The sequence below is a fragment of the Triticum aestivum genome, chromosome 2B (assembly GCF_018294505.1).
Source record: "Triticum aestivum cultivar Chinese Spring chromosome 2B, IWGSC CS RefSeq v2.1, whole genome shotgun sequence".
In the NCBI taxonomy this organism is placed as follows: domain Eukaryota; kingdom Viridiplantae; phylum Streptophyta; class Magnoliopsida; order Poales; family Poaceae; genus Triticum; species Triticum aestivum.
Genome location: NC_057798.1, coordinates 417,409,234 through 417,425,700, shown reverse-complemented (window position 1 = coordinate 417,425,700; position 16,467 = coordinate 417,409,234). Strand labels below are relative to the sequence as shown.

The following is a 16,467-nucleotide window of genomic DNA, read 5'->3' as shown; positions in this document are numbered from 1 at the left end:
CTCATCTTTGCTTGGAAAGTCTTGCCACTAACAAAGTTGAGCACGAGGGGAGCCATGCCTCGCCAGCGAATGGTGGTGTGTGGTGCCGGAGTGGCCATCGACCATGGAGGTGGACGCCGGCGCAGAGGTCGCCTTAGAGTCACCTTGTCAGTGTTCCCTCATGAACGAATTTGATTACATAGTTTGTGAAGCTAGAGAAATCATTGATTACTATGACATTAATTATGAATGTCGGGAGGTCGTTCATGGGTCTTGGCTGGCGATAGCTGTTGCGGGGCAGCTTGATCTAGTTTTCTCCTTATCTTGGGCGGCTTGATGGATAGGCATGGAGGTCTTTTGAACAAAGGTCTGCATGCCACCACTGAACCCACATTGCATCGAATGAGGTTGATCATCGTTGTTCTTCTTCATGAAGATCTGCATACCACCACTGCGATGAGTAGAGGCATGCAGCTCTTCTGTCTGCTTGAGCGTGGTCCAAGGGCGGCCATGGCACACAGTTGGGTGCGTGACACATTTTTTACGGTACTAACAATCAACATCGAATTCAACTCTGGAAATTATTCCAATAGGTTTAGCAAATTCCATACCTAACATAGCTTTCATCATTCTAGCAGGAAGATTTATAATGTTGGCACAGATGGCCAAGCGATCAAACTTGGTCTACGGAGGCTGCACATCCACATCAAAATTCTTGAAAAAAACGACATGCTTACCCACCATCCAAGGCGAGCCTTCCATGACCGATCACATTCCATCTGAGAGCCAAACTCCGCAATAAACAAATTGGTTCTTACTGGATGGAACAACAACCCTTGCGGATTGCCCCACGCCGGCCTCATTGCCGATGCAGTAGTCTGAATATGAAGAACATTGGGATAAATAACTTTCCCCACCAAAGCATAATAAGGCGCTACAAGATCATCGTCGTCCACATCATCTAGCACCACTAGTTGTGCCTCCACCGTAGTGAGACGAAGATGCTGCATCATGTCCTCGACATGGGAAGAAGACCCCGAACTACCAACATCAGTCGTAGGACACAGAACAGTCGCCGCCTTCCCTTTGGAAGGAAGCAGTTGCTCTAGCGTCACAACACCGCCACCAACAGTCGTAAAAAATGGCCATCGAGGCAGCCGTCCCTGTGGTCTTGGCCATCTCAACGGCGATAGAATCACGACCAGCAACTGCCAAGCGTGGGTAGCGATACAAACGAATGCCCCTTGGTTACCCGGAACATCACAAAAGAGACTCTGTCACGGAGCAAGACAACGAGAAGAACTGGGGACGGGGGGAAAAGAGGAGATCACAGTCACAATTGCGATCCCAGCAGGAGATCATGCCCTAGAGAATGCGAGTCGCCACAGCGTCCCGAGGCCCTAGGAGAGCGAACATTCAGAAAAACAATTATCTCGCTTAGATGGAGTGTGGATTGCATGCATTAGAGGTGGAAGAACATGCCCTACGGCTTGTCACTGGCAATACATCGACCATCACCGTGATCCCATTTTTTTTCTTCTCGAAGTCATGGCTTCACTAGACTTGTGGATTTGACATTGCTTATTTGGCTTGCCAGATTCTCTCAATGACATCAATGTGTTGCAGAGACCACATCTTCTTGCTCGGCTTGTTAGTGGAGATGCTTCGGCTTGCAACTACTCCATCAATAGACATGACTATACCATGGGGTATTATCTTGCTGACCAAATCTATCCTTCATGGTCAACATTTGTGAAGACCATCAGTAAGAAACAAGCTAATTTTGCCCCAAGCACAAGAAGCATGCCGAAAGGATATTGAGAGGGCATTTGGTGTGTTGCAAGCCCGGTTTGCCGTTGTTCAAGGTCCTACTCACTTTTGGGATAAAAAACCCCTCTCAAATATTATGGCCGTATGTGTAATTCTATACAACATGATTATCGAGGACGAGAGTGATTTAAACTTAAGAGTTTTTCTATAACAATATTTGTAGCTGTGTTAAGCTTAGCAGGAACCCGAACCAGATAATGCATTTCTTGGGACCTACCGGCTTGAGGAAAAGGACACACACCCAGCTCCGTGATGATCTTATTGAGCAGGAGTGGCAACTGTATGGGAAGTAAACTCCCATTTTATTCATTTGATCTTATTTGCATTCATGTGTGATTTGAACCATTCTTTCCATTCCAGACCATTCATTATTGTTTTAATTATTCGGATTTGAACATTTGTTGTAATTGAGATTATTACTTAATTGTATAGTGCTAAAACATTAATAAGTTTGATTTATATTACTGTTGTACTCCCTCCGTCCCAAAATTCTTGTCTTAAATTTGTCTAAATACGAATGTATCAAGTCACGTTTTAATATTAGATACATCCGTATCTAGGCAAATCTAAAACAAGAATTTTGGGACGGAGGGAGTATTAAGTTTATGTTATTCAAAATTATGAATTTGCTCAAACCCCAATAACTGGTTTGCGGTACGGCGCAACTTTGAACGGTACAAATGCCCTAAATCAGTTATGGGCAGTAATCTGCGCCGGCGCGCCGGCCCAACTTTGGGCCGGTCGACCACTCACCGTCAGATTGGCCCGCGTGTGACCGTCAGATTAAGTCAACGTGTCCCTCTCCTCCCCCCCACGCGTCTTTACTGCATCGTCACGCGCTGTCCGCCTCGCCGCGCGCGGCCATCCACCCCATCCTGCAGCGCTCGAGTCCCCACCCCACCGCAGCTCCGTCGCACCGTCGCGGCGCAACCAGCTTGCCTCCGCTCGCCGCACATCCACCGGTATTACATCATGACCTTCTCTGGGTCTCAATCTCCCTTTCATTGACGATTTGCAACTCTATCACCACCCTGGTTGCAGCAGCAGTCCCTCGCTCGCCGCCGTAAGCATGCACCACCGTTTCCAACACAAAAACGAACTCATAAAAAGCCGTCATCGGTGCCAACAAAAAATTCTTTCGGTGGAAGCAAAACAAAATCTCCGGTTCCAGCAAAACACACAGATGCTTCCCGTCATTGTCACCGTAGCAGCAAAAATTTAGCTGGTTCCAACAAAAATTAAAGCCAGTTCCAGCAAAAATCTCAGCAACAAAAACTACCATGGTCAGGTTGAAGCAAAATAAAAAGGCGGTTCCAGCAAAAAAATAATGCGGTTCCAGCAAAATCGAAAGACGGTGGTAGCAATTTTTAGACTGGTTCCAGCAAAATCAAACCAGGTGGTAGCAAAAATTATGACCGGTTCCAGCAAAAAAAGAACATCGTTCCAGCAAAAAGTGCCCCTGATTGTAACATCCCCAACTAGTGGTTCCATCACTGAGCTGAACGGTTCCAGCACTGGATAAAAATATCCAAAAAAGCTACAACCCACTGAATAAAAAGCTTCAACCGGTTGTTGGGTGAGCTGGAACCGGTGATTTTGGGGAAAAGATGCAAAAAAACATCCATTTGGACGAAAGCTGGATCTAGAAGTGATTTAGAAAGGATTCAACCGATTTACTTGAAAAGCTGCTACAAGCGATTCAAAAAGCTACAAATCGTGTGAGCAAAATCGAAGACAGGAGAAAATCTTCCACTCGCGACATGGGAAGATAGCCGGGGATCGCCGGAGTTGCAAGGAGATGGAACATGCAGAGGCAACCGACGGCGACTTCAGCACAAAACTCCCCACTTCCCCCGCCCCAGTTGCTTGATCTAGCTTGCGCACGGTGGCCATCGATGTGGGGAGAAGAGAGAGGAAGCAGCACAGGCTTGGGCATTGATGTTGAGAAAAATGAATGGGTGTGAAGCCTGCGGGAAAGGATAAGGCCAGGTGCTAGCGATGGTGGGCCTGTCAACCACGCGTCCCACCACGGGAGTGAGGCCGCATGCATGGCTAGCCACACGATAGAAAGAATATCGCACGGGTCGCGCGCGACCGGCCAAAGCTTCGGCCGGCGCGCCGACTAGAAACGTTTACCATCAGTTATTGGGTACCCGAAATTGGTTTTGCGGGATCGTGTTTTTCGAGGATTTACTAGAGATTTCGAATGCGCCCCACATGAAAGATTCAAAAACTGGTTTGGTCGTGCTCCGCGCAGTTCTCTACAGCTGAGGTCGACAGCCATGCCACGGGGGCCCCACACGTGGCGTCCGATGCTTCACCCGGTCGAGTTGACCGTCCCCACCTCGCTCACACAGTGCCCAAGGCGAGATCCCATCGGACCCATCGCATCATCTATTGTTCCTTCCTTCCCTCTCGTCTTCCCTTCAAAAAATTTCAAATCTCCCCCCTCCACCCTCTCTCATCCCCAACGTCTCCTCCCACAATGAGGTCGCTCTTCTCCAGGCAGGCGCGCCACCCCACCACGCCGCCTCCCCCCTTCTCCGGCGGCGAGACCCCGCCGCGCCGCCGCACGCCCAAGGAGAACGTTGACCCTTCCACCCCGGCGCACCATCCCCACTCCGGGGACCACGCCTCCCCTTACCGCTCCCCTTCCTCCGCCGCCAAGCCGCTCCTCACACGGAACCGGAGCCTCCCGCCGCGACCCCCGTCGTCGAACCCCCTCAAGCGGAAGCTCGACGTCTCCCCCGCGAGGGCCGCCGTAGGCCCGCCGCCGGAGGCCGCTACCGCGTCCGACTCCGGGGTCCAGGTACGCTCTAGGGTTTTCGGGCTGTTGGGATTTGGCGGGGCGCTAGATCTGGTTTAACGCAGGGGTTTCGCGTGGTTTGGTGACAGGTGGTGGTCAGGATACGCCCCCCGTGCTCGGTGGAGGGGGAGGAGGCTGGGGAGGATGGGCGGGGCCCCGACGCGTGCGTTCGCAAGATGGCGACCAACTCTGTCGCGATCCAGGGGCAGGACTTCACGTTCGACGCGGTCGCCGATGCAGCCTCCACGCAGGTGAGGTTGGGGGTGAAATCTGGGGCTTAGAGGCGTTGCCTTCTGCCTTGGGAAGATTTTGTGGGCTCTTTTAGATGAGGGGTTAGCTAAATTTTTGGTGGTTTTCAGCGGGTTGAGCACATTCGCGGTTACATATTAGCTCCGACTCTTATGCGAACATGTGCTATACTCTGGGGTTATACTGGAAAAGGGTTCCATTTCCTGCCCTGCAATGCTTATGAGTAACAGTGAGATTTTAGATAATTGATAGTACTTGATAGCACAATGATGTAATTGGTTTGGTCATTTTGTTGGTGAATATGAGCCGATTTTTTGTTTGTTATTTGGTGGTTTTAGAATGTCTTTAGCGTGATTTAGCCAGCACATTGATGGTCAGGGTCTCGGTGTGGTTCTAGTGGAAATTACTATGCTATGCTTACTTGTTACCGCATTAAATAGTTTCCATATGTCGTGCTTTCCGTATTGAAGTTTCAATTGTGTAAGGTTTTTTTGATGGGATGCTTTGTCAAATTTAGTTTGTGTACTTTTCTGGAATTTTTGCTTGGGAGATCATAATTATTACTGGTTAAGTTACTGTGTTGTTTTCCTAGTTAATGGTTTGATTACAGCATTGTTGTTTGGTGCCCTGAAGTTCTTTTTCCTGGAATTCATAGGAAGATCTATTCAAGCTTGTTGGACAACCGCTGGTCGAGAATTGCTTGTCAGGGTTCAACAGCTCGATATTTGCCTATGGCCAGGTAACTTTTACATAAGTTTAACATTTATAAATCTACTTATAACTAGTTATTCGGAACATGCTGAGTAAGCTCTCATTTTCATTTGATCATGGAAAGACTGGGAGTGGAAAGACATACACAATGTGGGGACCTCTCTCTGCAATTTCAGGAGACTCGATGGGCTGCGAGAGGGGACTGACACCCCGTGTTTTTGAGCAGTTGTTCTCCCGGATTAAAGAAGTAACTCAACGGGTTTCCTAGCTGTTTTTTATGTTTCAAAGTTTTCCTACTTGAAGCTTATTTTGCTCTTACATCTGCAGGAACAAGGGAAACACAGAGACAAAGAACTAATTTACAATTGCACCTGCTCTTTTCTCGAGGCAATTTCTATGCTTAGTACCTACAACATATTTGTAGTTATTTTTGTCGGCGATAGAAAATCTGATCCATGTTGATTAATATGTGCAGATCTACAATGAACAGATAACTGATTTGCTAGATCCCATGCAAAAAAATCTTCAGGTGAAAACAAATTGCGAAATATGGTAGCATTTTTTTCACTTTTTTTACTAATACGACCCATTCATTGGCAGATAAGAGAGGATGTTAAAACTGCTTGTGTTTATGTTGAATCGTTGACAAAGGAGTTCGTTTTCACTATGAAAGATGTAACTCAGCTATTGGTGAAGGTGCGTGGGCATCACGATATTGATAATTACTTACTTCCTGATATGCATTTGCTCTCATATATTTGTGGTGATCAGTATTTGACGATAATTTCAAAAGGAGCTGTCGGGTACTTATCATTCTCAAATACTCCCTCCGTTCCTAAATATTTGTCTCTCTAGAGATTTCAAATGGGCTACCACATACGGATGTATATAGACATATTTTAGAGTGTACATTCACTCATTTTGCTCAGTATGTAGTCACTTGTTGAAATATCTAGAAAGACAAATATTTAGGAACGGAGGGAGTATGATTTTGAACCTCATTGTAGTTTTACCAGCATTCCGAGCTTAACTGCTTAAACTGTGTTTCCTTCATATATTACATCTTACATTTATTTGTCCTAGTCTTGCATCTGGTGATATACTTTCTGTGTCAATTATGTGGATAGTTTATTCCGTGCTGGAGGCATGCCTACCATGGTCCCACCCCAAGTTGGGGCTGTTGAGTGAGTCACTGTGAGTAGTAGGACTTAGATCTGTGTCAGATGTTGGTCCTTTGTTGTCTATGTGTGGAATTGTTGAGCACTAATTGTCCTGGTCCAAACTCTTGTATCTATTGTTCTTCTCCTCATAATGAAAGTATGTGCAAATGCTTTTTGCCTGTTCTCAAATTCCTTTGATGTTAATAGTGAAGATTGGAGAGGCTTATTACTTGACTTCTGGTTGTTTTGGAAGACAGGAGTACTCTGTTGGAAGATATTTTTCTTGCAAATATTTCATTTACAGATGATGCACTCTCTTGTTGCTGCAAATCTGATCACAGTAGTTGGACGCTTATTTCACCAGATTGATATTTTCCAGTAACCCATGCATATACATCATCATATGTCTTAGTTTAATTTTGAATTTTGTGCAGGGATTGGCGAACCGGAGAACAGGGTCAACAAGTGCGAATGCAGATAGTTCACGCTCTCATTGTGTTTTTACATGTGTCATCAAATCTGAATCAAAGGTAGTTCTTGAAGCGGGCCTTATGTTACATTATTGTTCCATTTGTCATACCTGTGAGATGCAATTATTTAACCCGCAGTAAATATTCCTGACTTTTGATGTTCTGATTGTGTCTTTAAATCTGTGAAAATCTGAATCGAAGGTGGTCGTTGAATTTGGGCTTATTACATTATATTTTCAGTAATCATACCTGTGGAGTGCAATTATTTTACCTGCAGTAAGTGTTCGTGTCTATTCGATGGTGATGCTCTCTTCACTTGTGGTGCTTCTATAAGTATAAATTGTTCTGTTTCCGCGTTTGCCGCTCAGCTATGTCCTGGTCTAGATGTTGTTTATTCCATTTCAGCAAATGTATGCACCAAATGGTGAGGCCTGTGTGCTCCATGATAGGTTGAAGGCCCATTGCACTTTCGCCAATGTTTGCATATACCTTGACATATATTACTGGATCTCCTTTAGGTTTTAGAAGTTCCTTCTGATGTTTCACATATGGAATACTGAAAGGTTCCTTAAGGCATAGCTCTAAAAGGTGTGGAAGAAGAAATCATTCTGCTCAAGCTTGCATTTTGTTCTATTTTATGAATAGGATCAATTATCTTGGGACACACTATATCACAGCTGCTTCCTTTGGCATTTCTTTTCCTCCTTTTGGTGCCTGCTGGTTGCTGCTGTTTGCATAATGCAAGATGTAAAGTTTTACAAAATGTGTAATAAATGGAGGTCTCAGTTCTGGTGCAAACATAAGAGTAACGAGGTAGTGATGGATAAACTTATTTAGAAATAGAATGCAAAATGGTTATCCACAAACTAATTCCCAATAATTATTGTCTTCAATCATTGCTAGTTTCAGTTTAGATACATCTGTTAATTCATTAATGGTTTGTTATTATTCTATAGAATCTTGAAGATGGCTCAAACAGCATTAGAGTAAGCAGGATAAATTTAGTAGATCTTGCTGGATCTGAGCGGCAAAAGCTAACCCATGCAGCTGGGGATCGCCTAAAAGAAGCAGGAAATATAAATCGGTCACTTTCAGCGCTTGGGTAAGGTTCTGTTTATTTGAATAGCGAAGTTAAAGAATTTATGTCAGGTCTTCGCTAGTTGCTTGTTCTTGGCATAATCTATGTTGGTGTATTTGTGGGACCTTTTTTTTTTGGCTAGACTTGGACTACTTGGTGTACTTTAGCAGAGTAAATAGATCTGATTAATCACTGTACCAAAAGAATCACCTTGCACATTTTGTCATGATGTGCTAATAGGTGTGGAATTGAGGTTCTGATCAATATGTTTTTCGTCACTGCAGAAACTTGATTAATATACTAGCAGAAATTTCACAATCTGGAAAACAAAGGCACGTTCCATATCGCGATTCAAAGTTGACATTTCTATTACAAGAATCCCTGGGTGGTAATGCAATGCTTGCAATGATTTGTGCTGTTTCGCCATCAGAAAGGTATTACCCAAGTTGAACCAGAAGTCTTCTTTTTGTGCTATTCTGATGTTGTTTCCTCACCATACTTTCTGTGTTCCTATACAGATGTAAGAATGAAACCTTAAGCACTCTAAGGTTTGCTCAACGCGCTAAAGCTATAAAAAACAATGCAGTTGTTAATGAACAAAAAGAGGACGATGTCAATGCACTGCATGAGCAGATCAGACACCTGAAGGTTCTATTGCGTTAATATTGAAAGCACAATTTCTCTCCATAATGTTTTTCTCTTTGACTCAAGTTTCACCGCTAATGTTTTGTTGCAGGATGAACTCCACAGAATGAAATCTAATGGAGGCTCTGAAGGAGGCAATGGCAGCTTTTCTACTGGTTGGAATGCTAGGCGCAGTTTGCATCTGCTAAAAATGAGCTTGAATCGTCCTACGGCATTCCAGGCTATCAAAGAAGACAGCGATGAAGAGATGGAGATAGATGAGAATGATGTTGAGAAGCCCAGTAATCATGATATGGTAATAGCCCTTGCTGGAGATATTGGTTTCAAAAGGCTCCCAGCTTCAGAGGTGACAAATGCTGGTTTTTCACATGTTGATGCGTTTGATGGAGATAAAGTTTTGATGCCTACCAAAAGGTCTTGTTCTGATGCTAGTAAACTTGGAGAAGACAGATGCAACTTAAATCTCGCTGCCAGTATACAGAGAGGACTTCAAGTCATTGAAAGTCACCAAAACAACGGTGCATGGAGGAGAGCCTCAGTTGGGTTAAATGCTAGAATTAGGGATGTTCTGCCTTGCAAGGTTGATGTCTCGACTCAGACTGACCCTGAAGAATCTCAAGCAAGAGATAACACTCTGGCTCTAGTTCCTTCTTGTGTAGTTGAGATTTCTTCAAATGAGAGCAAGGATCCTGATGCTTGCAGAGATCTGCAATTGGTACCAGCTGATGGAGCAGTACCATCTGATGGCCTAAAGCAGCAGCAGATTCTCAAAGTAAGTTCACACAAAAGTAAGTTCACCAGTTGGTTAAACTAGCTGGAGCTTTATTTTTAAATTATGTCTGTATAGGCTGTGGAGAAGGTCCTGGCTGGATCAATCAGGCGAGAAATGGCACGTGATGAACAGTGCGCGAAGCAAGCTGTAGAAATTCAACAGCTAAATCGTTTGGTGAGTGTTTTTCTTCTCTCCTCAGAAACAAGAAACTATTTTCTGGCCCCCCTGACCATTCTGATATTCTAGGTGCAACAGTACAAGCATGAGCGAGAATGCAATGCTGTAATTGCACAAACAATGGAAGGCAAGATTGCTAGGCTTGAAAGTTTGATGGATGGAACTTTACCGACTGATGAATTTATACATGAGGAGTATCTCTCTCTTATGAATGAGCATAAGGTTGTCTGAAATCTATAGTTCTTGTACTATATAAATAGACAATACTTTCTTTTTATTCTTATTACTTGCGAGCTAATATCCTTGATCCGACAAGTGCAGATCCTCCAAAAGAAATATGACAACCACCCTGAAGTCCTACGTGCTGAAATTGAGGTGAAGGCACTCCAGCGGGAATTGGACTTGTGCAGGAATTACATGGATGAGAAAGAGGTTTTACAGGAAGAGATACATCATCTGAAGAGTCAGTTGCATTATATGCTTTCATCTTCTGCATCGCTTCGCAGGCTGTGGCCTTCACCGCAATTGCATCAGAGTGCTAATCCTTCGCCTGGGACAAAAGATGATGATGGTGATGCTAACATTGCGGAAGCTGCTGATTATGCTGAAGCTGAGAGTAAATGGATTGCTCTCATGGATGAGCTCAGGGCTGACCTTGAAGCAAACAAATCTCTTGTTGGAAGGTTGCGGTCGGAATTGGAGTCAGAGAAAAAATGCTCAGAGGAATCGAAGGAAGCATTGCAAACAGCGATGCAGGGATATACTAGAATCTTGGAACAATATGCTGACCTTGAAGAGAGGCATATTGGTTTGCATGCAATGCACAGAAAGATCCTTGATGGGGTTGAAGATGTGAAGATGAGGGCTGCAAAAGCTGGTGTCAAAGGAGTCGAACTAAGGTTCCTCAACTCCCTTGGTGCCGAAATCTCTTTTCTGAGAGCAGAAAATAAAAGCCTTCACGACCAGCGGAAGGATACAGCTGAGGCTGTTCAAGCTGCTGGTGAATTGCTGGTACGACTGAAGGAGGCCGAGGAAGCGACAACAGTTGCCCAGGTATGAATTTCCTGGGTTGCTCAGATCTTACACCATTTCTGTTGTTTTTGGAAGTTACACCATTTCTGTTGTTGATGGACCATTTCGTTAGACATAACAGCAGGATGCATGGAATGTACTAGATCTAGATAGCTGCAGATTTATAATATAGTTCACGAAATCAGGAATTTGGAATATCATCAAACCTAAACACACATTGAAAGTGCTAATACAGCGGTTTAACTGGGCTGATGGTTACATGGTTGTTGAGTTTGCTAGTGTGCTGTATGTATTATATAGTTTTTTTTTTTGCGGAGTACATAGTTTATTAAGGAGAGTACGTTTTTCAGTTGTAGTAAAACAATGTGTGTGTGTGTTGCAGAACCGAGCCTTGTTAGCAGAGCAGGAGACGGAGAAAGCCTATCAGGAGATAGACAACTTAAAGAAGAACTACGACCATGAAATCGTCGCGCTAAATCAACGCCTGACAGAGTACTCCAAGCACAACGATGCTACACCTCTGCCTGCGGCATCCAGCAATCTCGACTCTGCACCCAGATATGACTCGGTTGGTGGTAGCCCTGGTGATGATCAGCAATGGAGGGGGGAGTTGGACGCCATTCACCAGCAGGGATCACTGGAGGTCACCAAGAGCACTGACCTCAACTCGTGGTTCTCCGGATACGACAGATGCAACATCTGATGACGCCGTCACTGTTTATCTCTCTCTCTCTCTCTCTCTCTCTCTCTCTCTCTCTCTCTGTAGTCTGTACCTTGGGAGGAAAGGGTTAGTGGCAGTAGTATGTTGTACACCTTGTAAGCATCAGATCAGAGGGCCAAGGACGCGTTTCTCTTCAACGACCGTCCGTGTGTGTGTGGCGTTGTCATTGCAGATTCTTCAAGTGTACTATTATTCTCCCTTGTATATTACGATGGGCAGCGGCGCTCTACATTACAAGAGCCAGAGCTATGCTCTTCTCGTTTGTAGCCGCAATCTTTTACCAATGATCGTTGCAACTCCTGACATGAGCTTATGCCCTTTTTTCTTCTCTCTCTGACATTGTAATTGTCCCTTGCTTGACTATGCCACGCGGTAGTCTCGTTTTTCTCCACTTAGTTTAGCCATGGCGTTCACGTTTGGGTCGTGGTATTTCGCGCCGATCCGCTAGTCCATCCACCCAAACTGGCCTCACGACAATATTGAAAAAAAAACCCAGGTACTTCTGGTTCGGCGCGTGTCGTCGGCCGGGACAATGTCGATCGAGATGCATGCACGCGGTTGGGCGTGTAGTGTGTCGTGGGCCGTGCCGTCTGTGCCTACAGGTCACGCGCCCAACGTATCTGGTGCAACGGTGAATTTGGTGCCACCGGTGCACCGATTTCCGTATATCATTTTTATAAACATGAAAAATTATGGAATTTGTTGGGAGTGTAAGTATGATATAAAATTTTAGATTCAAATTCAACGAACATAGTTAGAACCAAAAATGACAAATCATGCTGCGAATAGTACCTAATTTAACCTGGGCCTTGAATTCAGCCCATTTTCTATATCATGTGTGAAATTGTCTTTTTTGTTTTCTAATGTTGCGTTTTCAATTTGGATCTCTAATTTTGTAGTAGGACAGATTCTTGTTGCTAGTACAATATGCACTAGATATTTCCCCAAGCAAAGGCATAAACTATTTTTTTCATGAACACCCAAAATGGTGTATCTTTTCGTTGATAGATACTAGCAAATCACTCTCACTTTTATGAAATCATGAACAATTTTTGAAATCATGAACTTTTTTTAAATTCATGCACATATTTAAAATTGTGAATAATTTTCAAATTCGTGAACACTTTTACAAATTTTCAAACATTTCCTAAAATTGAGAACATTTTCTGAAATGATGAACATTTTATACTATTTGCAATTTTTTTTGAATTGTGCATATTGTTTAAACATTTTTCTTGAATCGGCGGTCATTTCTAGAATCAATGAACATTTTTTTGTAAATTGGTGGAACAAATTTTCATCACGAACATTGTTTTGATTTAAAAAACATTTTTTAAATTATCGAACATTTTATGAATGAATAAACTATTTTACAAGCCACAAACATATTTTAATTTTTAGGATATTTTTCCATTCATGAACATCTTTTGAATTGGCGAGATTTTTTTAATTTCATTAAAAATTTTAATACACGAAAATTTTAAAAAATCATGAGCATTTTTTGTTATTTTTAAAATTTCGAACATTTTTTAAATAAGCAATTTTTTTATAGAATCTCATCAATAAAATAGTCCCTTTATTATTAGGTATAGACTAATAGAAAATAAAATAGTCATAGGGCTACAACTCACAAGACCACGTAAGGCGGCATGGTAGTGAGCGTAGAGTAGAACAGTCAAGGAATGCCATCATCAAAAAAGGAGCTCAAGCCAAACTTGCCCGTAAAATGAGCATCCAACGAGTATGTGTTGCAGTTCCTCGGGGACGTGATCACAGAACACATAGTGATCGACATGGGGTAGACCACGGCGAGCGAGCCTCTCCACTGTCCAGGACGACAAGACAAATGAAACCCTTGGCCCGCAACGGTGCCCATGTCTTCCAAGTGAGCTTGAAAACCGGACCTGCACTAGAGCCCAAGAATAAGACATCGTAGCAGGACTTGGTGAGTAAACACCGGAGACTGTCCAACGCCATACAAGCCTGTCAGGGTCGCCAGAGAGCGGGAAGTGACAGAGACGGTCCCATAGATCGATGTATTGCACCATGGCCATAGGATCGAGTGCGCCCTGGATGTCTTGGATATAGGAGCGAAGGTGGAGACCTTCCTGAACAAAACAGGATTTTCGCCGTCGATGTGGAACAAGGAGGAAAATAAGTGGTGCAAGCTTTGAAATGGACTTGCCTTCAATCCAATGATCTTTCCAGAAATGAGTTGTGTTTCCATCTCCAAAGACCAAAAGGTAGAGGCATGGAAAATTTCCTGAACGTCAAGGGTCACAGGAAGGTGAAGTAGATGCCACCGACGCAAGGGGATGGTGCATTGCAACCAGAGCCATCGCGCACGAAGGTCCACACCAGGACGATGGAGATCTCGGTTGTCAAGCCTACCAAGGGATATTGGGATACACACCGAGCATCGATGCCCGCCAGGCGGAGAGCTTCTTCTTCAAGTTATGCACCAAGGGTATGAGCACCGACGTGAGCTTCTTCTCCAACTTATGCGATAAATGAGCTTTAAATGGGTAAAAAAATAGAGCCATCAACCTCCCAAAGATTAAATATTACTCGCCCTTGAGTAAGAAATTGACTAAGTATGCTCATTGTTTCTAGCTCTTAAGCTTACATTGAAGATCCCCGCAAAAATAGCTTACATTGAATACCAACCTCCAAAAATATATCCTTATCCTCCGTGCAAGCTTGAGAAGTTAACTAGCATGGGAGTAATACATGCAATCCTCTTAGTCCCATTGCTATGAATGTGAAGAAAGAAGAAATGTTTTTGTGGAGTCAAAATTTCCATTGCCAAGGTGTAGAGCAGATGCCAATATTATGTTGGTAACAAATAAGTGTCCGTCGTAGACAAACCAAATTATGCATTAGAGATCACTTCAAAAATACCAATCTGAGGCATACAAGGTACGATAGTAAAATTGTTTGTCTGCGTTAGTCAGCCACTCAATTACCTATACAAAGCTGAGTGCAAGCATATGCCTCACCCTTATTGGGAAAAAGGAATAATGATTTGAGTTTTAATAATTCAAAAACAAATAAGTCTTGCATCGTTTTTATGATCCAGCCGTTCAGATTATGAAGAATTGTCATGACTACAATCCCTCCAACTTTTAGTTCAATCCAACGGTTCAAACTCCGATGCATCAATTTGCGAATATTTTTTCTGCATGAAACAGATCCAACCCGAGTTCATCTTTGCCCATGAGCGCCCTATCAGACGACTTTTAATTAAGGAGGATTTTTGTGGGGTCATATGCTATGTTCTCAAGCACTTGCATGCAAAATTTGGTCCTATTCTGAGGTGCTCTTCATCGGCGCACCGGTATCTCACCGGGCCGACCTCATTGCTCCATAGATTCCGACATGTGCCTGCATCCCGCACCATCGCTTCGTCGAGCCAACGTCGGCCAAGTTGCGTCATCACCTTGGCGGACCACCCTGCACTGGCATCCCACACCATTGCTTCGTCGAGTCGATGTCAACCGATACGTCTCCCACGTATCTATAATTTATGAAGTATTCATGCTATATTTACATCATTTATATATGGTTTTGGTGCATCTTTATATTATTTTTCTAGACTAACCTACTAATCTATTGCCCAGTGCTAGTTCATGTTTTCTACTTGCTTTTGGTTTTACAGAAAATCAATATCTCGCAAGGTCAAAATACCTCGGTGATTTAATATGCACTTTTCTAGATTATATGTGATTTTTGGGCGAATGAATTAGCACAAAACTATGCTTGAGGGCCCCACAAAGGCAGGGGCGTGGCCACCCCTTGGCTGCGCCATGGGCCCTTGTGGCTAGCCCTTCAGTCGGTTGGAGCTCTTCTTTCACCGCAATAAAGCTAATTTCCGCAGGAAAATCCCCTCAAAATTTCAGCTCGATCGGAGATAAGGATCTCCAAGTATAAAATCAGTCACAAAATACAAAAGACATAAGAGAGATCCAATCTAGGGGAGACCTCCCTCTCTCCCGAACGGCCAAGGAGTAAGAAGAAGGTTCCTCCTCTCCTCCAGTGGCACCGAGACGCTGCCGGGGACATCTCTATTATCACCATCACCAACAACTCCTCCGTTCTTATGATGGTGTGTGAGCCGAGGTATGTACTAGTAGCTATGCGTTTGATCCCCCCCCTCTCTCTCATGTTCTTGATGGACTCGATCTTGATTGTATCTGAGCTTTATTAATAAAGTTGGATCATATGATGTTCTTTCCCCTCTATCCTTTTTGTGGTGAATTGAGTCTCGCTCTTTCAAGTTTCTTTATGTTGGACTGAATACGTTGGATTTGAGATTACATGATGCATGTCCAATAATTAACTTGTAGACACATGAGGTGTTTGGACGTCAGTTCTTGAGAGAACCAATTATCGCACACTGAGAGGCTCTCAGATATGTCCAAAGCAAGAGGGTGGACAGGTATGCTCAGATCTCTTGATTGCATGCACTGGAGATGATAGAACTATCCAAAAGCTCTACAAGGGCAATATAAGGGCCTTGTTAAGAAGCCTACCATCATTCTTGAAGTAGTTGCATCACATGATCTCTGGATTTGGCACACTTTTTTGGCATGGCCGGATCTCACAATGACATCAATGTGCCATAGCGGTGTCCAGTGTTTGCTAGGCTGACTGAAGGGAAAGCTCCTCCTTGCAACTATACTGTCAATGGACATGAATACAACATGAGCTACTACCTGGTTGACAGTATCTATCCTTCATGGGCTACCTTTGCACAAACCGTCTCTGAGCCAATTGGTCAGAAAAATGTCCCGTCTTGCCCGAAGATAAGAAACAACTAGAAATGATGTGAAGAGGG

General features: G+C 43.8%; 1 protein-coding gene across 2 annotated transcripts; it reads left to right on the top strand.

Moving 5' to 3' along the window:
* The first annotated feature begins 4,214 nt into the window (after window positions 1-4,214).
* Window positions 4,215-11,930, top strand: LOC123045244 (kinesin-like protein KIN-12A). Of its 2 annotated transcripts, none has more exons than XM_044468228.1 (16): window positions 4,215-4,618; window positions 4,705-4,866; window positions 5,520-5,603; window positions 5,700-5,822; window positions 5,903-5,962; window positions 6,051-6,104; window positions 6,176-6,271; window positions 7,170-7,265; window positions 8,162-8,307; window positions 8,568-8,717; window positions 8,802-8,931; window positions 9,020-9,700; window positions 9,776-9,874; window positions 9,956-10,099; window positions 10,199-10,930; window positions 11,292-11,930. In XM_044468228.1, exons 1-16 carry the CDS (start codon window positions 4,295-4,297, stop codon window positions 11,610-11,612), a joined length of 3,402 nt encoding a protein of 1,133 aa, XP_044324163.1. In that variant the 5' UTR covers window positions 4,215-4,294; the 3' UTR covers window positions 11,613-11,930. The 2 variants fall into 2 exon arrangements, with proteins under 2 accessions (XP_044324163.1, XP_044324162.1); XM_044468227.1 differs by having other exon boundaries at window positions 4,217-4,618; window positions 9,947-10,099.
* Window positions 11,931-16,467: the final 4,537 nt, after the last annotated feature.